At 33.8% G+C, this 27,230-nt stretch overlaps 3 protein-coding genes across 3 annotated transcripts in view; 1 reads left to right on the top strand and 2 right to left on the bottom strand.

Annotated features, from left to right (window-relative positions):
* Positions 1–1,197: 1,197 nt before the first annotated feature.
* On the top strand, positions 1,198–6,102 carry LOC135843586 (uncharacterized). Its single transcript, XM_065361518.1, has 2 exons — positions 1,198–1,378; positions 1,692–6,102. The coding sequence occupies exon 2, from the start codon at positions 1,713–1,715 to the stop codon at positions 3,543–3,545; it is 1,833 nt and encodes a 610-aa protein (XP_065217590.1). The 5' UTR covers positions 1,198–1,378; positions 1,692–1,712; the 3' UTR covers positions 3,546–6,102.
* On the bottom strand, positions 6,091–20,342 carry LOC135845154 (retinal-specific phospholipid-transporting ATPase ABCA4-like). Its single transcript, XM_065363617.1, has 25 exons — positions 20,063–20,342; positions 19,743–19,976; positions 19,209–19,258; positions 18,881–19,115; positions 18,563–18,748; positions 18,232–18,413; positions 17,868–18,123; positions 17,389–17,543; positions 17,086–17,241; positions 14,723–14,794; positions 14,356–14,494; positions 14,036–14,285; positions 13,876–13,940; positions 13,428–13,540; positions 13,103–13,340; positions 12,780–13,009; positions 12,277–12,571; positions 12,061–12,174; positions 8,246–8,434; positions 7,889–8,170; positions 7,455–7,693; positions 7,227–7,368; positions 6,835–7,045; positions 6,474–6,699; positions 6,091–6,388 (listed from the first exon to the last, which is right to left on the bottom strand). Exons 1-25 carry the CDS (start codon positions 20,340–20,342, stop codon positions 6,218–6,220), a joined length of 4,710 nt encoding a protein of 1,569 aa, XP_065219689.1. The 3' UTR covers positions 6,091–6,217.
* A 2,770-nt stretch (positions 20,343–23,112) lies between these two features.
* LOC135843757 (uncharacterized) overlaps positions 23,113–27,230 on the bottom strand; it is a 104,762-nt gene continuing 100,644 nt past the window's right edge. Inside the window, exon 12 of the mRNA XM_065361766.1 lies at positions 23,113–25,262. Within this exon, the coding sequence (XP_065217838.1) occupies positions 25,063–25,262 (200 nt within the window). The 3' untranslated portion in view covers positions 23,113–25,062. The remainder of the gene's footprint in view (positions 25,263–27,230) is intronic.

The raw sequence follows: 27,230 nt of genomic DNA, 5'->3' as shown, positions 1-27,230 counted from the left end.
AGAGGTAAGGGGGTCATTCCCCACCTTAAATGGGGTGGGGATGACCTAGGAAGCTGAAATTTGGATATGTTGGTCACAAAGGAGATACTGACCAATGGTATGATTTTGGACTCTTTTCACTTATTTGGGACCTTTTTATGCACCTCCAAAAAAATGACCTATCTGTAATTTTCAACCTTGACCCTCCCCGCTGCAGGGGTCAACTCTAGTCCCCAAAAGAACCCCATTTCCTAAGTTTGACTTTATTTGATCAATTAGAACAGGTTTCAAGTAATAAAATGTAAAAATGAAAAAAATTTCCATTGTGCTGAAACTTATAAAGTTATTGTTGATAAAACTAAAATTACCGTTGCCTGATTCAGATTTTTTAAAATTTTATTCTACTAGATAATCGTGCCAATCGATCAGCAGAAATATCCATTAATAAATAAACACTTGGAATCGTTGGAATCGCAGCTGAAAAGTTATGAAGAAATTAACGAAAAAGGACTCAAAAGTGTGTACTGCAATTTTGAAAAAGGCCAATTTCGAATTTTTAAAATAATAAAAATGTGTCATATTTTAAACATTACATGATTGCAGTTTAATTTATTCAATAACTTTTTTTTTGCATCCACATCATCATTAGAAAATTGATAAAATAAAAAAATTCGTGTGGGAATATTTTGAAAAATTTCAACAAAAACAAGAAGAAATAATTAATTTAGTAAGTAGGTAGGTAATTACCTAGAATTTTGAAAAAGTAACCAAGTTATTTATTCCTTGTTTTGAAGAAGCAGAAGCAAAAACCTAACGGCAAGGCAATTCAAGAAAGTACTTTCATTCATTTCTTTCTTCGAAAGTGAAGGTAAGCTATAGTTATTCGTTATTCTCACACCGAGTTTCACGATTCTAGTATACCACCTATCATGTTCATTCAGGCTGTCAAATTAAGTGATACCTATTGGAATAATTTTAGAACAATTAAAATTACCCCAGAGTTTATAAATGGAAAATCTCACTTTCGTCACATTGGATTCGACGTTCTGACATTTCAGCTGACCCATCAAACGAAAATTATTCCACACGACCTTCTGCTCTTATCATAGATACCTTCTCAATGAGCTGGATCCGATCGTTATAGATAATCTGACAGGCTTTTCATTTCACCTAAATTAAGGCAAAAAAATTTAGGCAGCTGTTTTAATGAAAATAAGTCAGTTAATAACGCTATCCGTTCTGATAAGTGTAATACTAATATCCATCCAATATTATAGGCACCTACCCAAATTAAATAATTAATAGATATGGCTGTTTCAGTTATATTCTTTACTTATTCGCTCAATGTTTCGTTCGTTTGGTTCAGACTGAATATACTTCAACGTGAGAAATCATTTTCGTAAGTATTATTTATTTTTTTGAATATTTTTTGTGAATGGAAATCGATAAGAGGTTCATCTCAATTAAAAGCAAGTAATGCATGGGTCAAATGATGGGCCAGAGGTCCTCAAGCAGCCTACTTCATAAATCTCTATCTCACAGAGGTTAAGGTCATTATGTTAACGGTTCTGAAAGGGAAAAAATGAAATGATCTGGGCGAAAAGATAATACCTACTAAATAAGGAAAGGAATCGTCTGCTTACTTAATCTAGAAACAAATTAGGTACAAATAGAGAAAGTAGTACTCTTAAAAACTTTACTTTTATTTTCAGCTCCACGACAGACTCCTGCAGATGGCGATCTCGATCTCGATATTTCTCCTATTCTTGATCTCCTCTATTAAGACCGAAACGCTGGCCATCTTAGACTACAATGTCGACTTCATCAAAACTCCTTACTTCGTCGATAAAAGCGAACTATTTTTGGAAATATTTCGATCGCGTTGTGGCAAAATCGCCTTCATTACAATTCCTCCGAAATTTGGTAAAACCACAAACCTGCAAATGTTGAAAAAACTAATACAGTTTGAATTAGATTTTGACTATCGACCTAAACCAATGAGAAGAACTAGCGCTTATCACTTGGTACATTATTTAAAACTTTCCCAGCACGAAGAAGCATATTCGGCTCATTTGGCTCAACATCCGGTTATCCTGTTCGATTTAAAGTACGACGTTGATGGAGAAGTTACACATGAAAAACTAGTCACTGGTTTGGCTAGCAAAGTGCAGCAAACATTTAAAGAGTACGATTGGTTGACTGATAAGCTTCAAAGTACTGTTCTTCATCACGGCGACTTATTTCAGAAAGCTTTACAAGCTAACCTATCTGAAAAAGAATTACTAGATAGTTTAGTCGTATTAAGCGAGATATTATACAAATATTTCAACGAATCTAAAGTGGTTCTTTTGGTCGACAATTTCGATTACACTAGTAAATATGATTTCGTCAAACCTTACGTAACAGATCCGTTATATTTCATGATCCATTCGATAATACTGAACGTCACCAAAAGTCCGTATTGCGTTAAACGTTCCTTGATTTTAAGCGTAAGTGATCGAAAAGTAAGCGCTCCACTGTATGGAAACATTCGTCAATTCCCTTTCCTGGAAGAAGATTATTACGCTCCTTTTTTTGGAATACTCCCGACGGAACTGGATCTGCTATTTGAACGATACCGATGTTCAGAGCAAGAAAAAATTAACGTTAAGAAATGGTACGCTGGGTACGAAACTAATCTCATATACAGACCAATTTACAATACTTACTCAATAGTGGAATATTATCGCCATCGAAACGAATCGAACGCTTTACGACCGTACTGGGCTTCTGCTTTTGTTCAGAATACCGCATTCATAACGCAATTCCTTCGTGTAACCTTTTTCCGAACAGCGTTCAATGAACTTCTGCGATACGGGACCATCTGCAGCAGGTTCAGGAAGCGTCGTTTACTCAATGATAAGAAATTCTTACCCAATATGACCAAAGATAACACAGACGTATACATAAGAGATGATAAAATTAAAGATCTAGTAGGTCTATTGTTTGAACAAGGCTACCTCTGTCACAGAAATTACATCAAGGAAGAGAGTTACAAGATACCAAATTTGGAAATAGAAAACTTACTAGTATCCTTGGCGATACAGTTCTATCAAAGTCGCGATATTCCGGTGACGAATGTGAGCTTTTATCTACTATCTGTACTAGAGGAAACCGAGAGCTCGACAGCCAGTTCTGAATGGAATGTACTTTCGATGATAATACCAATACAAAGGGCTAGATTCAATTCATCGACGGAGTTCGAGTATTTCAACATTATTCACTTGGCATCGTTGCATATCAAATTGACCGTCCCTGGAACTGAAATAATTATCAAGTGGTTAACGAGCACAGCACAAGAAGACATCGTATTTATAAGTAATGGTAAGGCTATGATGATCAATATGGATTCAGATTCGAGCCGTATTGTTCATGTTCCTCCGGATCCGTACGTGTGCGGATGCATTCAGGGAAGAAATATTTCAACAGTGAGACTCCTATCGGTGAGAATTAAGGGACCGAATCTAGTTAAATGTCAAGTACGTACCGTCAAATGTGATTCTAAGTCAATCGGACGTGGAAGTTGATGGAAAATCTTCTGTACCTGTTGTTTTCAAGTCCAAAGCTGATAAAAGACATTAATAATTCTATTCTAATGATAAGTACACACTTACACAAGGATGAAGGACAGGGTGTTCCAGGAATCGTCTTTCCAACGAAACGAACGTAGAGAATACTAATTGTGGAGACGGAGACTGGAGACGTAGCCGACGTAGAAAGACGAAGACGTCGAAGACGATGACGAACAAAAAACATGTATGACTGGTTGACTGGTTGACTGGTTGCCTGGTTGCTTATCTTGTGAATTGAAGGAGCCACGTGCTTCGCATACTCGAAATTTACCAATTTTGGAAAAAAAAATCCTAAAAAAGAAGGAAAAGTTTTGGATTACTTAGATCATCAGTTGACGAACAAAAAAATGTTGCTATGATAAATTGCATACCTTCAAAATTGAAGGGGAACACTTGATTCAAAAACCAATTTGGGATGATTCAAATTTTGACGATTTCATACTTTCAAATTGTGTTTGCTTTTTATTCGTCAATTTGAGCACTGTGGGTTATTGACGACATTTTAAAGATGCAAACATTTTCTTACTATCTGTGAATATAAAAAGTTACACCGTTTGAAGGGCTAATGGTGAAAGTCTGAAAGTCGCCTTAGTCGAAAGTGATTCTTGTACAAATCAATGAAAACGTTGTTGTCCTATGGTCCTACTTCAATGGCAGGCCTAATGTAAAAACTTTATGGTCAAGTATTTAAAAAAAACATCTTCAACTATCCCAGAATGCATTACAATACTCATTTTTCCTTTAAAATAGGTAAATGAAATATGAAAAAAAAATGTTTAATGTTGTGTGAACAAAAAAATGACTAAGGCGGTTTTCATCATTTTTGTGCAAAAATTTACCAATTTTGGAAAATTTGCCAAAAATGAGAAAATGTTTGCATGTGGAGTGTTTACTGTTTTATTTTGACTTTTGATTCACCTACCTAATTCAGGAGTTTTTATTCATTTATTTATTTTTAATAAATGTAAAAACAAAGAATGGTTTCTTAGTTTGTTTATTGTTTTCCCTGTGTTTTTTCCGAAGCTTTTTACGACCATTATACTTAAATGAAGCAAGGAGAGACTTAATTGTTCAAAATTAAATAAAGTGTATCACTATTTTCTTCGTTTTTTAAAATTAAAAAAATAAATAAATTTTGAATATCAATGGTATAATAGTTAGTATTTTTACTCACTAAGGTTGATTTTTAATAAACATACTTAATACTTGCTGAAGCTCAGACAAAATTATTATTGTTAATAAAATTCAATCTTATTTTTGTTTTTTTTTGTTTTCATAAAATTACTATAAAATCTTTGGTTTTGAAAAACTTGATTTGCCCCTATAAAGATATGCTGAGGAACATCGAACATCTGGATGAGTATGAAACGAATCTAAACGAAACTAAATGCCAGGCGAGTTGAATTTTGGGAAATGTTCTTTACTATGGGTCGTTCTAATAACTATGTATGTACGTATAATAAACTGGCATTCAGCAGGTATGCCAATAGAGCCTACACTTGTTAGTTGTTGGTAATGATTGAATAGTCACCTATTTGTGAGTACATAGGTAGTTTAATTAATGAGGCAAAATCGCCCTCGAATTGAGGACTAGGTATTATAAGTAGCTATAGGTACTAAAAATTTTGTTCTTTTTTCTCATGTGTAGTACCAGATTTATATTTTAGCGTTAAATTGGTCATAAGCCAAATCCATTACCCACTAATTAAAATAGTTAGACTTTATCACTCCTACAAATAGAAACATTATTGTATTCCATGAAATGTAATAAGTTATTTCGTACATAAAATGCAAGTTGATTAAATAATAATTTAAGTAATTAAAGATACCTACATTGCTAAATTTACCTACTTAATGCAAAGTTATACATCGGTTACATTTCCGTCAATTTTTCTGTGTTGTATTTGTATACACGCGCATAATTCAAACAGTGAATTAGGTATGTATTTTTATACAACTTTTTTCATTGGAATCTTTCTGATTTTGCAAACTTCGTTCGTGATTTCAATACCTTTACCGCAAGAAAAACCGCCCAACAGCGACTTACGAAAATTATTTCAGCTAGCAGACACAAACAGAGATAATAAAATAAGTATTTACGAATGGGCAAACATCTTGGGAAGATTGGGCCTTCCGCTTCCCGAGTCATTTGAACAAACGTTCAAGGAGATTGATCAAGATAAGGATGGATATTTAAGCTTCGATGACTTAACGCGGTTGACGCTTGACGGAAATGCCTTCAGTTAGCAGACACCTACGGGGACAATAAAATCAACATATTTGGCGAATGGGCGAACGTCTTGAGAAGATTGGGCCATCCGCTTCCCGAGACATTTCACACACGTTCAAGGAAATTGATCACGATAAGGATGATCAATTATGATATTTTTCAAACATTCCTTTTTGAAAATGTGACAATTGATTTTTCTCAACTTCCAAAAATGATGAAACAAACAACTTTACAAAAACATTTTACCTCGGTAATAAATAAAAACAAACATACATCAAATAATTATTATAATACACTCTTGTTGAAAGTAGGTACCTATTTTACGGTTTAAAAACATCTACCGGATTGACGATGAAACTCTTTTTCTTCATTGTAGAGCATGATATTTGAACATTTCTCAACTTTCAGGATTGCTCAAGGACAATAAGAAAATTTCCTCTGCGATTGTAGCATTCGTAATTATATAGTCTTCTATCATCATATTATATAGTCTTTTAACGTCCTCCATTTTTCCGAACATCTCAGACCACAAAATTCTTTCACTTAAAATCCGGAATTTTAATATACCCTATAAATAAATTTAAAATATCCATGAAATCATTTTTTGGTAAACAATAATTTGAAAATTGAAGATGGATTTTATACAAACTAACCAGTCGTTGATCTCTAATCGAGCAACGAAATTTTTCGAATTTCTTTAAAATTGTTTCAATTAAGGAGACGACTCTGTCAGTGTAATCCATCACGAGATGTAATTTTACCACTAAAGTGAAACCATTCGCGTATTGTTTCTTTAACGCGGAGATACTACCTATTCGTTTCAAAACTCCGTTATGTAGGACAGTCACACGGTCACATAATATTTCACATTCCCTCATGCTGAAATAAAATATACCAGTATAATTTTACAAAAACTTTTCAAAATATTAGTCGCAGTAGAGTGCTGTGATCATCTGCAATTACAAGGGCATGAAACGTAATTTTGGCTAGACATGTTAGTAAGTAAAGACGTACTTATGAGATGCGATGACAACAGACTGACCAGCCAGTTTTTTGCTTTTTATGATTTGATACATGGATTGTCTAGCAACTGGATCCACACCAGAGGTTGGTTCATCCAAGAACACGACTTTTGGATCACCGATCAAGGACAAAGCAACGCATAATTTTCTTTTACCTCCGCTGCTGTATGTTTCGATCAAGCTATCTTGAAAGTGCTCCATGTCTAGGTGAAAACATATTGAACGATTAATAGTTTAATTTGCTGCTCAATTAGATTTAAAACGTTAAAAAAAGAGAAAAAAAAGTAAAAAACATCAAATTAAAACACAAAATCGTAGGTAACTACTCGTATCAAAAAAAATGGTCTATCTCGTCTTGATTTTTAATAAACAAACATCACATACTTAAAACTGATATCCAGTTTTTCACATGTTTGTCAGCGTCTTTTAAACCTCTCAAGGTTGCATGCAAATGCAGCATTTCTCTTGCAGTCAGTTCTTCAAAAGTCGTATTACTCTGAGGACATGATCCGATCATCGATGTATACTGTAAATCATTAAAAACAATTTCAAATCAGTCGCTCATTCTTATCATGTGGTTGCATTAAAAGCCATATGGATTAATCATGCTACCTTCTTCAATTGTTTTTGCAAACTTATATTATGAACTTTGGCATCGCCATCAGTCGGAAGCATAAAAGCGGTTAAAATCTTAAAGGTGGTTGACTTTCCAGCTCCATTTATACCAACTATACCGAAACAACTACTTTTATCAACGTAAAAATTCACATCAGCGACTGCGGTGAATTTGTGAAATCCGGGAACTATTATATTTTTTTTCAAATTGTGTACCATCAGTGCATGATTACTCGCTGAAATCATCAGAAATATTAAATAGGTAAGTGCCTACAATAAACATAGGGAAAAGTGGAAATATCAAGCATAACACGATTATAGGAGTACCTACAGTTGTTGAGTTTTTTAAAATGGGAAAATGATTGAAAATTATTAATAATACATACATAATAATTTTAAAAATGAAATGAAATAGGCAAACGTTTACTTACGTTTGTTTCGATCGAATATATCTTTAACGTATTGTTTTTCAGCTAACACAAACTTATCTTCATCTCTTTCATCATTCGGATCAATGAAGACTTTTTTACCAAAAATAAAACTAGTCAAAGAATTACACAATTTTGCCACCCACATCGAATTCAGCAAATATAATAAAATTCCGTAAAGAAGAATATCGACGTATAAAAACTTCATGAAAATGATCGCGGAATCTATATGTTTATCTTTGGTCATCTGAATGTCGTCGTCCATTCCTATTTTAGTCACAGATTCTGTAAAAATATCATAATTATGAGTAAATAAAATACATAGACGATAGTAAATTTGAATCTGGTACCTCTGCTAACCTCGACAGTCGCTCTTTTCGAAATCTTGGCAATAAACACAATGGTTGTTATTGATCTCGATGTATAGAAATCGCGCGAGAAAATTCAAAAACGAAAACGGAGGCAGAATCGCGGTCAAGATTTTGAACATGGGAACGAAACGTGAATTTCTCATTTCCATCGCGTAGAAAGAAACTAAGCAGCATATATCTGGAACATGAAATAAAAAAATAAAACTTTTAGTTAGGTAGATTTTCCTACATAAATAATTATGAAATTTGAAAAGGAATAAGGAATCCAGAATAAATTTGGGTTCCTTCGTCTACGGCGGTTTTTGGAAAACCAGAACTTCCAAAAAGTCGCTATAGAGCCTTCAAAACAGCTCGAAACCACCGCCAGTCGACTCAGAACGTTCAGCTGTCCATCTTCATTTGGTAAAATTTAGTGGAAATTTCGAGTTTCAAAAATCTGCTGGAGGCTTCAGAACTGTTCAAAATGGCTCGAAATTGTTTCCAATCGATTTTTAATTTGGTAAAATTTCAATTTTTTAAACATTTCGAGCCAACATAAATGTTTTTTAAAAATTCATCTAAAATCGAAAAATGCACAGCACCTGAAATTTTGAATGATGGAATCCTATTTTTGCATGCTTTTGGAAAATTCAAGTTTTCTCGAAAACTACGAAGTAAAGATTCGAATTAGATGTAATTTTTGCGCTTGGCGACCTCGAATTAGTCGGAAAACGTGACAAAAACAATGCAATTTTTGAAAAAGATTTTTTTGCTCAATTTTTAACCCTAAAATTGACAATTTCCAGTAGAAAAAAGCGCTCTGCAAAAAATCTAGAACCGGAAATGAATTCTCCACACAGAAAAACTGAATTTCCATATGCGATTCGCCTTCTTATACTCAAAGGTTTTTTTTTGAAAAAAAAATGCACATCGTATAATTACGGCAAACTGGTTATGCAATTTTATTAACGTCCAAGTTGCTCGTCGTGACGTAAAACTGAAACGACTTTAAATCTAGTTCCAGTTCAATTTAATTTTTAGTTTCAGTCCTATTTTCAGTTTTAGGTAGTTCCATTTTTTTTTTAAGTTCCAGTGATAGTTCCAGTTCTAGTTACTAGTTCTACTTTTCAATAGCGCACCATTTTTTTGGGGAAAATTTTTTCAATTTTGGAAGCTTATTCTTAGGGCTAGGATTTTTAAGCGCTATCAAACACGTTTTAAGCGCTATAAAAAAACAATAAAAATGTAAGAAAAAAGCAAAAAAAGCGCTATGAAATCCTACCATGTTACATATCAAAATGAAGGTTTTTTAAAACCCAGCAAGATATCTCCCTTAAATATGTGTACAACTTGAACCAAAATGAACGAAAAGAAGAAAATGAAAAAAAAGGAAAAAACTGAAACTAAAAATTGAAAAAAAAATTAGTAAAATAAAAATTGAAAAATGAAAACTGAATCTGTTGTTTTTCAGGTTTTCCTCTCTTGTTTTTTTGAAGTAATCTTTTTTCAAATTATTTTTTTTCAAAAATGTGCAAAAAGTTGATGAATTTTTGTATTTTTAGAACTATAATTTCTTCAACTTTACCAATTTTTTTTTATCAAAAAAAGCGCTGACGACGAAGAAAAGCCCCAAAATAGCAAAATTTCCGCCTTTTTGGCCCAAAATAAGCATTTTAAAGCATTATCACCCAAAAAAAGCAAAAAAAAGCACTATCAACTTTCACCATTCGCCTCAGAATCGAATGAAACGCAAAGAAAATATATTTATGACGTATAGGGTTCTGCTACAAAAAAAAAGCATTATCATAAAAATCCTAGCCCTAAATTCATTAAATACAAAGTAGCCATTAAATAGAATAAATTTTATGAGATCATTGAATAAGTTGAAATTATGTTTAAAGAGGTTCTGTAGAATAGTCCAATTTTTGATGATGATTTGATAGATGTAATTTTTTTTTTTTTTTTTTTTTAAATACTTAAGTACTCCTCTATAAAATACTGAAACTTGGTTTTTTAAATGATTTTTTTTTCAAAATTCTAATGGAAAGAAATGGTAAACGCATATAGCTTTCAAGTAAGTGGTGAAATACTTAATTAATTGAAAGTTTTTTCTCATAGATTCACGTACCAAGGTGTTGTAATCTATGATCAATAATATTAGAATTACATGTAATTTCAACATGTATAGATTATTTGTACCGAATTTACCCAGCTTACCTATCTGTAAGGTAGTTAGGTTGAAGTTTCAATAGGTACTAGCTTATTGTCATCATTTTCCAGATCTGTCGAAAAATCCACTTCAAGTGGCTGCACTGACGATCCACTTGAAAATTACCAAATTCAGAGTTGGTAAATTACGTGGTAATTACCCGTAACTTCTCCCCCTCGATTTCAGAAGGATAGTGACCTCTTTGGAAGGGTGACTCACCCTATGAGTTGGTCAACTCTTAAAATGGCCACCAAAAATCCTCTTTGGGAATGACTCAGGCCCCCACAATAAACTTCTATTCCTCATAGCTAAAACTCTGCCATTTGCCCTTTGAATTTTAAACTGCCAACAGTGTGTTCTTTGTAAATTTATTTTTGACCTTTTCTCAAATTAAATATTATTCAAAATTTCCAATATGCCGGAGACAAAAGGAGCAGGAGACTCTGCAATGGAGCAGCATGAACCTACAAAACCTACAGTGAGTTAATTTGTATTTTTAGTGAAAATGTTAGATTCGTCAGTTGTGCATATGGTGCACTCAAATTTACTAGAGGTCTTTTCCTGCTCCCTGGGTTAAGATTCCCCCTTCTGACCATTTTTAGAAATTGCTTTAGGACCCCAAAAACGCTTCCACTAAATTCCTCTGACTTTTTTGGTCTAAATTACACTCACTTAGTTTCAACGAAACTAATTGGGCCCTGTGTTCTTTTTCTGCCTACCTCCCCTTTAGGTTCCGGACATCGGCGTCGTGGTAATTGATCCAGTCAATTACCTCAATTTATGCAGAAGTTAATTATTATTTAGAAGAACGATTAATTTTATTATTTATCTAGAAGATATATTATTTACCAGGCAGGAGTAAATTAATTTTAACCAACAGGTAAATTACTTAGAAATTACCATTAAATTATGCTCATTTCGAGAGTCAGAATGTCCTTACTTAATTCTCTTTAAAAATCCCTTCCCACAAGATCTACCTATCACACAAATAGGTAGATAGATCATTTACATATTGTAAGTTTCATTCATTTACATACTATATTGAAAAATACATATGTGTTACGAAGTATGTTAATGATGATTTTTAAATAGTGTACGTATACATACATAATAAGTAAATAGGTGTTTTATTTATTACATATGTAACAACCTTTGAATGTGTATAGTTATTTTAGGAAGACTACCCCTTCTGAGCTATCTAGGATTTAGGCAATTATTCACCCTATAGGGAATAATTCTCAAATTAACCACCCACAAAGTCATTCTTGTCCTTCCCACCTTACTTCAGTCCTTCTTATCTGAACTACATATATCAACCTAGGTATTTAAATTTTTGCAAAAATTTTCAGTTTTCTCAAAAACTTTTAAGTATGAACCAAAGATGTAATTTTTGGTTAGGATACCTCATTTTTCAGTAAAAACTATATTCAGTTCTATCTTTGAAAATTCTCATCATAGTTATTTTTCTTTATCCACATGTCCTCATTCCATTTTTCCAATCACAATTTTCTTCACTCACAGAACTATCGAATGTTCAGATTTCGCATAAATGACATTAGGTAAGGCTTATAATTATGATGAATTATTTCAGGTATTACGGGTAGGTAGGTACTCACTTAAAACCACATTGATCAGCATAAATATCGAAATTGAATCGAACAAAGAAGAAAAAACGTAGCAATACAGAAGTCCACTGACACCATACAATAGTAATGCCTTGATTAAAAACTCTGTAATTCGAAAAAAAAAAAAACAAATAGAAATGTATCTGATGCAATGGAACTTCGGTAGGCTAAAGTTCAAGTAGGTATAGATATAACACATTTTCATACTTAAATCTTCTATGGGAAGAAAAGAGTAATTATCCATGATTTTCATAAACGATACGATGATTACAACTATGAAAACGTAGAAGAGAAAATCAAAAATGAAATTTCCCAACCAGTAGGTCCATTCGCTGAGATCAGACATCGTTTGAATGTGTTTGATGCCGTGAACTCGTTCAGAAATCACGAAAGAAATGAAAAAGACGAATAAAGCCAGCAACGCTGAATGAAAAATGAAAATCCACCAGAATAAAGGAAGTGTCAAGGATGATATATCTGACTCTGCACAGTTAGTGCTACGCTGAATAATGCAAAACAAAAAAAGCTCAAAAATTCAAGTAAAAAGAGAAACCTACCCAGGAAAAAATGATTGGATTTGATCCGGAAGACTTGAATGGATCTAACCGGATCAGACCAGATCAGATTTGGACATTCTTTAGATCCAATTATTTTCCACCCGGTATCAATAATTATTATGCAAGAATTGTACATATCATTAAGATACCTACCTGAGTCGCTGATACCGGCTCGTAAGCCGCCTGAATTGATGACTCATTATAGCTGGTATTTTTCAATAAATAGCGTAACAATGCATTGCTATAAATGTTCAGTGATATCGGTGGACTATGTGGTATCAATTCATTATACAAGACTTTTTTCTCAGTTTTGGTTAGTACCACTCCAGCGACCAAATTATCACGATATTCGTACAAATTATGATTGCCATATGCTGAAATTTCTGGAAAATATTCAGTTTGTAATAATTTGAATCTTATTTCAGGGATAACGAGTAAAAAATACCCAATCGAATAACACATGGCTCAGAGCTTACTTTCAGCAACATCTACATTATTTTCAATGCGCACATGCGAACCTCCAGATTCGACCACCTCTTTGTATAATTTCTTGAATTCGGATTGATCATCTCCCAAATGAAATATGATGGATTGCGAATGCGGATATGTTTTCAACTCAAAATTTATCCAAGGATACTGAGTACTGCCAAAAATTGAGTAATTCCACGTGAGAATGTAGATGTTTGCGCATCCTAAAAGCACTGCTAGCAAAATCTGTAAGTTGAAGGGAACACAGAGAAGAAGATTTCACTACTAGTACGTCACAGTGAGAGCATATATAGGTCAACTAGGTCAACTCACATATATTAAGAAACGATTATGCCTCCTGTATGCAAGCTTAAATTTTTTCATAAACAATGCTACCATCTGAAGGACGACGAGTGATATACCACTCCGTAATTCAATCGGTAAATCTGCAAGCAAAAATAATTATTAACAAAGTGAGTTCGGATTTTTGCAAAGAATGTCACTAAAAATTTGATCATTTGATTTCTACAGCATCTTCAAAAAAAAATCTAATTCACGATACTGATTTAAAAACCATAATCGATCAGTCAAAATCAGTTCATTATGCACGGTTCGAATCGAAAATCAATTTTTTTTTCTTTTGATTTTTTCGACACCCTGTATTATGTATGTGAAATATTTGATCCGTCCATCAAAAATAATATGTACATTTCGTAGTGCTGAATTCCACTGTCTGATCAACCTATAGATTTATGTTTTTGAGGAAATCATGGATTTTTACCTTTAGTAGGTAGTTGGGTAACATTCGAGGATTTTTCCGTATTTTTATCCGCGAGGAAAGTTACACTACGAAAAAAAAATGAAGAATCTACATTTATATGCATTTGAAAATATTTTCAATGCCTACCTACGTATTGGTCTGAATTAAAAAATTAAATTACTTCAAAAAAACTTGATCCATTGTAGTACAAGACATCTGAATATGAGTTATGGATAAAGCAGCCATGTTCTCTTCTATAAACCTGAATAACGTAGAAAATGAGTTGTTACCCAACAATGGTAAATTATAGTCGATCGTCGATTCCGTATTGGAAGTTACACTAGCAGATGAGATTACACTTTGGATGAGGTTCGTGGTATTTTCTTCATCAAAATCATACCCTTTTGACAGTGTCAAGTTGTAGCCAGTGCCTGTGAAAAACAAATTCATAAGACGAATGCGAAAACCAAAATGAATTAAAAATTGAAGCTTGCTACAAACCGAACAGCTCTTTTAAAAAATTAGAACGCCCATAACAAAAGATCTGCCCATCGTGCATTATGGCTATGCGATTTCCAACCACATCTGCTTCTTCCATATCCTGCGTTGCCATGATAATGATACGATTTCTTTTTATTTTCTACAAACATTTGAATATCTAGGTAATTAAAACAGCTGTTGAATTTCCTACCAGCAATGCTTCACCGTCAGAAAATTTAAATGTTAGAACAAAAGAAACTGATATTTTACAATTCAAAAAAAAATCTAGAAAAAAAGCACTCATCTTGATAGGTACATAATAAATTTACATAGGTAGGTAAGTACCGTCTCATGCTTTCTATTTTGAACGTACAGGAAGTAGACCTACTTTTAACACATCCCACGTCATGCGACGACTATTCACATCCATGCCACTGGTAGGTTCATCTAGTATCAGAATCTAATTAAAATATTTAATTATTGGTACGTTGCGGAATTAGGAACGTGCTTTCACAAATAAAATAGGTAGGTCCCTGTGCATTCAATTTGTCTCCATACCCAGGGGCAAATGATTGGATCAAGAAATTCTGGATTCAATTTGACCTGATCAGAAAGTTTTGATCAAATTGGATCTGTTCAGATGGCATACTCACATTGATCAGATCTAACAGTAGAGACTTGGTTCCAGATCTGAGTAAATCGCTGATCAAATCTGGACAGATCTGATCGTGATCATGACCACTGCAGATTGGGGCATTCCACGGATCTAGATATGACTTCTTATAAGTATCTGATCAAATGTGACTGGATCTAGGAAATGCCCGAATCTGATTAGATTTAGCGTGATCTGATCATGGCCAGAATCGGATCTGGTCAGATCTGTTTCTCTCTTGGTGCCGTTTTACCCCTCTGGGGATATTGTGATTATGATGCAACGGCAGCCGTTTCTGTGGCAGGATACACCAGCTCCCTCCAACTGTCTCCATTTAGGGCGCTCCTGACGCAAGCTGGAAAGCCGTGTCCAATGGCTTTCCAAATGGAGTCCGTCCATCTTGTGGGGGAGCATCCGCGCCCTCTTGTTCCCTCAACGTTGTCTAGCATGAAAAGGGACTCCATGGCATTAGCCCTTGTGACGTGCCCAATGTATTTGAGGATTCTGCTGAGCACCACTGCCGACAATCTTTTCCAGACACTGATTTCCCCCAGGACAGACACGTTGGTCCTCTTCTCCACCCATGGGATCTGAAGCATTCTCCTCCAGCACCACATCTCGAGCGCATCAATTTTTCTTCTGTCTCCCTCACATACCTACTGTCCAAGTTTCTAAAGCATAGAGAAACACTGAGAAAACCAGAGCGTTTACCAGCCTTATCTTCAGAGTCTTGCTCACTGCTGTGTCTGACCATATCTTCTTTAGACAAGACATGGCACTTCTTATGATCTGCACTCTGCATCTTATCTCGGCTTTACTACCTCCTTTGTTATCCACGATGGATTCCAGGTACACAAACTGGCTCACAACTTCAATTCCCTCAATTTCCTGTACTTCAGGCGAGTTGTTCTCAGGCTGGTTCACAATCATGATCTTTGTCTTTGCTTTATTTATTAGCAAGCCATATTTTGCACTCATATATTCGACACTTGAGGCAATGAGGGGGGTGTTGTCAGTGTAGCGAAGGTTTGACATTTGTACACCTCCAATTAATACTCCTCCTTGCCACTCACCTGAGCTGTCATCATTGGTGCTTTCTGATAGGATTAGCTGCAATGTTTCCCGAATTATATATATTCTCCATACAGATTAAACAGGAGTGGGGATAGAATGCAGCCCTGTCATACTCCTCTCTATGGGTGGAATTTCTCCGACATTGTCTCTCTGTTGATTCTGACATTTGCCATGCTCCCGTTGTATAATTGTTTGATCAGCCACACCAGATGTATTAGGGCACCCATCTCAAGAAGAATTCTCCACAGTTTTTGCCATTGCATGCAGTTAAAATCTTTCTTGTAATCTACAAAACACATCACAGTACTCACATTGTATTCTCGTGCTTTCTTGATCAGCAGCCTGATGTTGAGGATCTGCTCCCTAGTTTCTCTTCCTCTCACAAATCCTGCTTGTTCTGGAGGGATTTGACTGTGCATGAGTGAGTATAACCAGTTGTACACAATCTTCAATAGTACTTTGCTGGTGTGACTTATCAAAGAGATTGTTCTGTAGTTCTCACAATTCTCAGGAGATCCTTTTTTGTACAGAGTGACATTAGTCGACTGTAACCAGTCCTCTGGCCATTCACTGCTCAGCCATATCTAGATCTGTTTAGGTTTCCCATATTGGATGTTATCAAATGTGTCTGAGCAGATCTAATTTCATAAGGTATGGTCAGATATAATTTAATCTGGAGAATGCCGGATTCCATTAGACCTTAAGATCCAATTCAATCCTTTTCCCCTGGGATGTTCAGTTCGCCTTTGATCAGATCCGGATATTCCTTAAATGCAATCTGTTCCGTTTTTTTTTGTTTTTTTTTCAATAAAAAAATACTTAGGTACTTACGAGTATTGATTAATTTATTGGGACATAATCTATTCAGATTTAATAAAATCCAATAGGGGAGACTTTATAGAATGTGACCAGATCTGACCAAATCTAATTAGATCTGATCAATGATCATATCCAATCATTGTGACCTGAGTAAGTAGGTTTAAAATTTAACAGGGAAAAAATTATAATAATAATTTTGTACCAACCTGAGGGCGACCAATTAATGCAATCAGTAATCCCAATTTTCTTCTCATTCCACCAGAAAGTTCATACACAAAATTACTGTTTTTTTCTTGCATTTCAAAAACATTCAATAGATACTTTGCTTCTCTAGTTGCTTTAGTTTGGGTCAAACCTCTCGCCTAAAATTATCAATTACTTAATTAGGTGAACAAATTGTACATATGAGTAGGTACATATTTTATGATTTAAAAAGAACAAATTACAATCTGCAGGGTGTCTCGACACCAAAAAAAATTGAGGAATTCGCGTAAAAAATTAGTATTTACCATTCCAAAAAATAAGATATGCTCCTCCAACGTTAAATAATTAAAATAGATGATGTGTTGCGGACAGAATCCCAATTTTCCAATGAGTTTGTGAGTGTTTCTCAGCTCACCATCGATGTTTTGATATAGTTCTCCTCCAGTTTTTGAAGACATGCCTGAAAGTATGCGTAAAAAGATATAGTACCTATGTACGCATAGGTACCTACACAGATACACCCACTTTTAAGGGCTTTTAGAGGCTGAGATGAGATTTTGATTAATTAGGCATAGGTAGTAGGAATAGAATTTTATTCCCTGATCCTTATGACTTCGGATTCGGATTCCAAAAATAGGTACCTACTTACGTGAATTTATCAAAATCTAGATTCAAAATTTTATGAGTAACAAGGTTTGAAATTTTCAAATTACATGCATGGATCATTGGATCTACGATCTAGATTTGATTTTTAGTTGATCCTCTCTTTATCATTTCGACTCACCACAAATAGCATTCAATAAAGTCGATTTTCCAGCACCGTTATGACCTAAAATAACGGTTATTTCACCTCTGGGGATATTTAAATTGACGTTCTTCAAAGCAGAATGCTTGATGAAATACCCGAAATGCTTATGTAAGTCCTGAATTTGAATACCAATTTCATTTTCATCCAATGGTTCGATAAATTGATTGGCCAGTGAATCACTATCTTGCATGTAGATTGATTTTTTCCTTTTACGAAAAAATTTGAAAATAGCCTGTAATTGAATAAACAAACATAATTAGTAGGTAAGTACAGGTAGGTACCAATCCTCGTGATACTTAGTAATTACGAGTGAACGTAAAACAAATTAAGTGAAATTTACAGTGATGAAGAATAAAGGATGCTTTCCATAACCAAATCTTCCAGGACGAACGGTACTAACGTAAATTACTACGATACTATTCAGAATTATATTCAATACGAAATAGGTTAAAATTGATCTCAACGAGTATATCTGCGGATCATTGATATCAGTAACAACCGATGACCAACTGGTATTCTTCTCTAAGAATGAATAAACATCTTGTATTAAGTAGGTAAAGTAGGCAACGCAACAATTAAAATCATCGAAGAAATTAATTTATTAAAATTTAATAAGTCTACCAGTACTGTATTTGAGAATTCTACTGAATAGAACCCAAGTGCTTGCTTACCCTTTAATTCGAAATATTGCAAAGCTTTCAACGAATTATACAGCACGAGATTCGGACAGAAACAGAGTAACGCGTGACGTACATAGTTCCATCCTTGATCATCGTACGCGTTTGTAAAAGATGTTAGCCCAACTGGTGCCGACGAAAGGAAACTAATCACCATACTGAATACAATAGCAACCCAATCTATAAAATTTTAATGAATTATACTTAAATCATAAATTAAATGAAAATTTATAGTTCGCCATGAAAAATAATTTGATTGAAACTGGACTTGAGCAATTGCATACAGAAGTTATAATTACATAGGCTACTCACGTTTTGTTATCACACTACTAATAGCAAACAGAAACACCATATTCGCTATAGAATACAAAATTAAAATCATCCACACCAAAGTAGGATCAACATAGTTGTAAAATGGATCAGATGTGACACCAGTCTTTAGAATTATGACGATAATTATTGTAACGAATGGATAAATCATCAGGGAGTACGTAATCCATCCAAACCAAATGGTCAGTTCGCTAATTCCCGTCATTTTCATCATTTCCTATGAGAATAAATAATTATTCAAAACATGAGAATTATCTTTGTCACAAATTTTATCGAGATTTTTTTTTTTTTTTTTTTTTTATCAAATTACTTTCATGCCCGAATGTTTTTCTGTGGCAATGTAGTATGGTATTGTGAGGGCTAAAAAAACAAATCCAATCAGAGTCAAATGATATATTAAATTTTCAGGATTCCGCTGAGCCAAAGAAATCGGATAAGGTAGTTTTTCAATTGTGATCTAGTGCAAAAAAAAATTATGAAATACCTAGTTGGGTACTTCTGACCGACACATAAAATAGGTACCTATTTACCTAATATGTAGCATTTTATCAACTTACATCGTAGTATTCTGTCCATTTAGCTTCCCCCTTCTCCTTCTGTCTTATTAAATCAATGAAAGCTCTATCCAATGAAAATTGCAGCCCTAAGAATCCACTAGTTAGATACCCGTCTTCAATACAAGAATGTCATATCGTGGCAAAATAAGTAGGATCCGAAATTTGAAAAATAGCAAACATAATAATCAAGATTATATCAATTAGGTATAGGATACCTAATTACCTGCTTATTTTTATAATATTCAACTCTTACTCAGCTAGTATGGATCGCATAATTCTTTACATACCTTCTTTCTTGTCTTTGGCAACTTCGAATGTATCAGCAAATATTCTTCGTGAATCTTTCAGCAAATAAGGATACAATGTCACAATCGTATATTTAAATTTTTTATCATTATTAAGGTCCGATCTGAAATACACGCCAAACATTTTTTGCAATTTCGATGTAGTACGGTTCAACGAATCAGTTAGGTGACTTTTCAATGCCGATACATCTGTAGTGCTCTCATAATGATCAACGCCTGAAAAATAATAAAAATTTAATTTTTTTTACGAGGCAATTTTTCACATAACACAAAAGTTTATAATACCAGCCTAACAACCTTACCTAATCTTTTGGCGACGTCTTCGATTATCTTTAAAGTAGACGAATTTTTAGGCGTGTACACAATTGTAATGTTGAAATTCTGATGAGATGTTTTATTCAATGCGAATTTTCGAGTTGATGTTTCATTTTCATTACTGATTGGTTGAAGTAGTTCGCGGAAACTCAAACCTTCGTAGAATATCAAGATAGGCACGATGAATTCCAAAAAGGTTAGCACTCGGTTATACCTACGGGTATGTATGTTTTTCCATAATGCAACTTGAAAATGAGCCAAAGACATAATGATTTGATTACGTTATATCATTTTGAGGAGAATATACCACACATCGAAAACTATCAAAAACCGACGCATTTGGTTTCCAAAACATGCAACCACTTTACATAAAACGTGAGAATTTGGGAATCAAAGAGATAATAAAAGATCTAACCATTAGTTTTTGATTTTTTCACGGGAAGAAAACATACCTACTCATGCTTACCTATTTCTCTGTGTCGGACTTTTATTCAAAAATTTAAGATTGAAATAAAATGAATCTTCCTCAGAAAAATCCTCAACAAGTAAATTCTTCTGAAAAAAATACGAATATAAAAACGTTTACCTGAAAAAAACTTTGGAGAAAGAATTGAAATTTCCTCGAGAAAAATCAAAGGAGGCGTTTAATGTTAAGTGACGGCCTTCTCTGTGATTGGCTAACGCGGTTGAGAGGATCTAAATTCTGTAAAATAAAAAATAAAATAATGTGGGTATGTTTTAAAACCTTTCGAGCTCTAATTTGATATATACCTAGGGGAGAGGGAGGATGTTTTGGACAGTTGCTGGTTTGACAGGGTTTTCACTTTTCACTATTATGTGGCAATGGCGTATCACAACTGATATTTGACAACATTTACCGGATACCAACTCGTGTGATGAAAATATTTCAGCTTTTGTTTTGAAGTGCTGTTTTTGGAAAAAAATTTTGTCTCACATTTTAAGCTCCTGAAAAATAACCGTGAGGAATTTCGTCAAGAGCCCAAGTAAAATGAAATCTCTGATTCCTTCTCGTCTATAATCACTAATTACCTTTTCGTGAAAAGCTGATAAGGTATTTTTTCCCACAGCCAGTTTAAGTAGAAATGGCATAGTGGGGATGTTTTGGACACTGCGATAAATTCGTGTTAATTTTCAATGTTTGGGTGTAAGAATGCCTCAGTTTTATCCGACAAATCCAGGAAAGACTTTTAATGAGTCTGGAATGATAAATGCTAATCAAGAACGATTTGAAGTTGCCTCCTGAAAATTTGTAGATTCGAGCAGGCGAGCACTGGCTGAAAAATATGGCATAAAAAAGTCAACTCTTCAACATCGCCTCACTAATATTAAAAACAATCCGAGTCAACTGAAATTGTGTGAAATTATGGACAGATACTGACAATTGATTTCTAATGGATTGAAATTTGGGATTTTCAAAAATAAACATTCAAAAAAACATCTTTTCTCAGCAGGGTCATTCCACGTCAATTGGACCAAGAAGTGGTAGGGGGGTTCGGCGATTTTTTTGAAATTTTTCCTGTGGAAAGACCTTCCGAAGAGATGACCAATGGCGCAAATCGCAGCTCTCTAACCCATTTTTAAAGGCAGCCAGGGGGTGTCAAAGTTTTCACTGAACCTAAAATATCATCCATTTCAGCAGTGGATTACTCGATAACCGCGATACCTACCAAAATGGAACATTTTCCCATAGTTAGGGGTTTTGAAAGGCTTTTTGGTGATATCATAAAAATCAGTGTTGCCACTTTTTTTCGTACAAAAAATTAGCTCAAAAGTTTCAAAACGTATGTTTTCATATCGTTCCGACTCTCAAAAATTCTGAAAAAAATATATCATAGACAACTTTTTATGCTGAACAACATATTAAAAAATTGGGATGATAACATGTTGCAAAGTTGATTTTAAAAAATTTTAAGTTTGCGAAAAAATGCGATTTTTTGATTTAAAACATGAAAAAAAGTTTTGATAGGTAAAGTTAACCCATTTGACCCCTATTTTTACGTATCTGTTGAAAAAGCTTAAAAAACCTTTTCACTCGATGAAATTAACTTCCCACAAAAACATCAAAGTTCGAAAAGATTCAAAAAATGAACGAATTTTTATTTTTTTGTTGTGAGTTTAATTTTTATCAACTTTTTCATGAAATACGTCAGAAAGAGGTCAAAATAAGACAACTGAATAAATGATGAAATAAAGATCACTTTTACTATAAAAACACTATATTTATTACGAGAACTGCGACGGCCGTTGTGATCTTTATTTCATCATTATGCAAAACACTAAAAGTGATAACCTCCTTAACAAATCAACTGAATAAATTTAAACTTTTTTTGATGTTTGAAATTGAAAATCGAATTTTTTCGAATTTGGATTTTTTTGTGTTGTACCAATTGCCTTTAAAATAAAAACCCCTAACTATGGGAAAATGTTCCATTTTGGTAGGTATCGCGGTTATCGAGTAATCCACTGCTGAAATGGATGATATTTTAGGTTCAGTGAAAACTTTGACACCCCCTGGCTGCCTTTAAAAATGGGCTAGAGAGCTGCGATTTGCGCCATTGGTCATCTCTTCGGAAGGTCTTTCCACAGGAAAAATTTCAAAAAAATCGCCGAACCCTCATACCACTCCTTGGTCTAATTGACGTGGAATGACACAGCATGTCCAAAACATCCACCTATCGTGTCCAAAACATCCCACTACTGTCCAACACATCCACCCAAAATGTTTTTTTTTTTTCAAAGTCCAATGGTTTGTTCAGTTTGCAACTTGAAAATTTTTCTAGTAGGTAAGTCAAAATGTGCGCATTGAGATCGTCTTTCAAATGAGACCAACCCCACCTTTCTAGGTGTTTCCTATCGCTTGCAATTTCAAATCGAAGAGAAGTGTCCAAAACATCCTCCCTCTCCCCTACATAATTTTAGGGGGGAAAAAGGCAAAAAAGGCTCTCGATATGGTATCAGAGATGAATTTCATTCAGCAAAAATTAACAAAATAGAAAAAAATACCCAAATCTAATGCGATAAATCATTTTAATAAAAGGTTGTACATTCTTATACATCACTGCGCACAACACAATATAATAGTATTTCCATTGTTAAAATAAAACTTCCAACTTATCAATATAATAAAAATGCTCAGTTATAGTTTAATAAAATGATACTAATAAAAAAAAAAGGGCAAAAAAAAGAGAAAAAAATAAAACGAAATGAAATATAAAAAGGAGGAAAAAAGTAAAAATTACATATGCCACAAAATATAAATACATTGAAAACGTGTGTCGATATTCTTTGGTAAAATATACAGAAATCTCGATTCTATTATGTATTGCGGATTGGATACATTTTGGCACTATACAAAATGAAGGCGATAGAAAACCTACTTTTGTACCATCAAAACATCATTATTAATACATGTTACCGTTCACGATGATTTTTCAGTCAAACTCGACTCTAAAGTACTTATATGTATAAAATCAGTTAATGTGGAGTAGGCCAAAAAAAGAACACATTAATATTTAAAAAAAAAAATTAAGCACATGATTGTGTCATTATTTAAGAAAATGGACTTCTTGGGCAGATTTTTGAAAAAGAAAATAAGAATTTTGGATGATAATGTATGAAATTATGCTCAAGATGAGACTTCAATGAGGCCATTGCTAAATCGGTAGGGCTATTTGAACTTTTGAATTCTAGGTAGTTTTTCGAAAAACAAAATCTATTTTGACTAAAGAGTGTCAGTTGATTAAGTCGACTTTAACTGAAAATCAGCATTAACGCCTAACGGTAACATAGGTAAATATAAAAAAAAATCGTCGCGAATGTTGGGCTTTTTTTTTAAAAAAAAATATGAAGGAGATTAAATAAATCGACACAACACGTAAGAAAATAAATTCATAAACAATGAGGAGGAAAAGTATAATAATAGATATAACCTAAACACACATAACTCTCTCTCGAACCCTCATATAAACAGAAAACCAGGATCATCGAGACTGATAAAAAGAGAAAAAGGTCAAATGAGTCCGCGAAGAAACGACGTGAAATTTTCTTGGCACTAACCTATTTACGACATCGCCTCGACTCGGGTAAAGAATAAAAAAAATCATCTCTCGATCTTTGGTTGACTTTTTATCCTTATTAAAGGGCTCCAAAAAAAGGAAATACTTAGAAAATAAAGACAATCGAGCCGAGAATTCGCGACGTCGCGATAAAAAAAAATGCATATTTGAGCAGGACTCTCGGAGTCGAGTACGCTAAAATTTTCATGGTAAAGGTGCCTCTATCAACAGTGGACTCCGCGGTTCCCCCTTTCTCTCACTTGAAACGCAGATAAATATATCGTAAGTCGCGACCACGTGAAATCTCGACTCGCTGAAAAAGGTGTATCGAGGTACCAACCTGGGTTGGTTTTGATTTTACGCGTCGAATTTACACGGCCTCGCCCCGCAATACACGATTCTCTGGTACATAGTTAAAATTCGCAGTATACATAGCAAAATACAAAAAAGAAAAAATAAATAATTGGAAAAAAATGCACGAAATTATACCTATAAAATAAGATGATAAGACGAGACACGTATTAAATACTCTTATGTATAAACGACAATTCAATCTCACACACACATTCACACATTCACTCACTCACGCTCGCGTACACTCATTCGTTCGAAAAATAAATAAAATTATTCGATAATTCTAAAGTGAGATTTTTTTTTACCAGTGGAGAGACTAGAGAGAAATTTACAATAAAAATATCCAAAACGCCGGTAGAAAGATAAAGCGTCTCGGAAAAACCCAACACACAGAGGTGATGCCGGATCTCCGGATATAGGTATCTTTCTGCGGGCGTTTTTCTTTACTTTTTATCTCTGATCCCTCCATTTTGTATTTAATAAAAGAGCGACGTACACGCTAATGCACGGAGATACAATACGAGGGGGATGAGGGGGGAGAAGGGGCCACAGTTTTATTATTTAAATTGCTTTTCACCGTTTGAGAAAAAGCGATGCTGAACCGAATGGCTGTATCTGGCTCTGTAACACATCACCGTTAATGCTAACGTCAGCGAACACAATATTATACAGCCTAGAGACGAGACGGCGGCCAGCAGACCTTGTCTGATGCATACAGAATTTGTATTCGTGTAAGCGCTCGCATGAGGAATGGTTTCTGAAATAAAGTTGTTGACTTGATTATCATTGTATTTCAATATAAGTAGACAGTAACAAATAGTATTGTGTATTTCAATTCATATTTTTAGAGGAAAATTGTTTTGAAAATGAGAAGAGAGTAATTTAATGATGGATCTGAGTGCAACGTGAGATTTCAGAATAAAAGACTCTGGAGCACTTTACTATGCATCTTTATACACTTGAACTGAATCGGTGAATTTTTTACAAATTTACGGCCGAAATAGGCCAAATCAAGATATCTCCAGTCGTTATAGGAGAATCGATCCTTTGCATGAATTTTAAAAATCTCAAGTATTTAATTACAAGTTTACTGAGGACATTGATTTCGATTTCATCAACCATTTTGCTCTTTTGAGCAAAAATAACCCAACTCGATAGGAAGGGGAAAGTACAAAATTTAAAAATTTTGAAAAATGCAATACGAGTAGGTAGTGACGTTATTGAGTGACCGGTTTTTGGGACATGCTTTCAATTTGGAGTCAAATGGTTTTCAAAAATGAATTTTGGTTGTTAAAAATATGTAAAAATCGAGATTTTGATATTCATATTATATTTTTTTGAAAATTTTCAATTTTGACTTTAGATACTCATCAGTCATCTTGTGTTTCATGAAAGTTTTCAATTTTGCACCACCCTTTTGGGGCCAATTTGGGTTTTGGGATCAAATTGTCATCACATCAGAAATTAAATCGCCGCCCTTAAGAACCTTCGTGACTGAAGTTTCAACTTTTGTATGCAAAACTCTGGGTTTATCTGGTTTGAATGTCACAGATCATTTACTCAGCTCCCATGAAAGGAAGAAGTAGCGTTGGGGGGGGGGGGGGCGGAGAGCCTTTGTTAAAAATCGTAGAAGTATTCCTTTTGATTTTACAGAAAGAAAATTTGAATTGATTTCAGAAATAAATTTTATAATATTTCAATTTCAAAAAAAGTTGGCAAAAATTAAAATTTTTTGAAATTTTGTTAGAATAATTTACCCATTACAGTTTTACGTTTTTGTGTTTGAAAAAATTTCTGCTCCGAATGAGGCAAATTTTTGAGCAAGAAAAAAGTGTAAAAATTTTGAAAATCTGTTGAAATTTCATTTTGGAATTTTAAGGAAAAATTAAGGTGTAAGTTTCTCATTTCAATGTACGAATTGAGAAATTACTAAACTTGAAAAAAAATCAAATTCAAAAAAAATTACCTATAGGTAAGTAAATAAGATCGAAAATTCGAAAAGATACATACTTGTATATTTTCCATACAAGTTCAAAAATCTTGTAAAATGTTTTTTTTTCTTTTTTTTGAAAAATTCTGACACTGTATAGAAACAGCATCAGTTTTTATGCTTCAATCGAGTTACATAAAATTCCAAAATGAAATTTGATCAAAATCAATAAGCTCGGTATTATTTTACTTAATTTTAATCTAAATTTGTTTACATGAATTTCTTTTGAGCTGCCAAAGTTGTTGAAAAAAGAGCGCTTTGAAGCATTAAATTTTTTCTTTGCAGGCTTTATGAAAAAATTGAGCTCAACAGCCACAAAAATTTCAGATTATTAAATTTTGCAGAAAATTCCCTTCAACTTAGCTTTTTGTTTTCATTTGCATCTGTAAATTTGGCATTTGTAAATCAACATAGCCCAATCTTTTAAAGAAAATTGAAGGAAATTCTCAATTTTTGAAATTAATGATCACTCCAATTCAATTTTTTTTTCAAATATCACAAACTGACTGTTCAGTTTAACTTCTCTCATGAAAATTCTCGAAATTTATCAATTGAACTTCTTCCAGGTGTTGAAGGGTTGAATTATACGATTTCTGTAAATTTTTTTTTTCAAATAAAATTTACCACACGTTTTTACGAGTAGGTACCAATTCTAACTAGCAGAAAAAATTTTTGCACTGGAAACTGAACGAAGAACGGAAGAAACATATAAAGAGCAAGCAAAATCACACCAGC

Source organism: Planococcus citri, chromosome 4 (assembly GCF_950023065.1).
Source record: "Planococcus citri chromosome 4, ihPlaCitr1.1, whole genome shotgun sequence".
NCBI lineage: Eukaryota > Metazoa > Arthropoda > Insecta > Hemiptera > Pseudococcidae > Planococcus > Planococcus citri.
The sequence above is the reverse complement of the archived record's forward strand: the minus strand, read 5'-3'. Positions and strand labels throughout refer to the sequence as shown.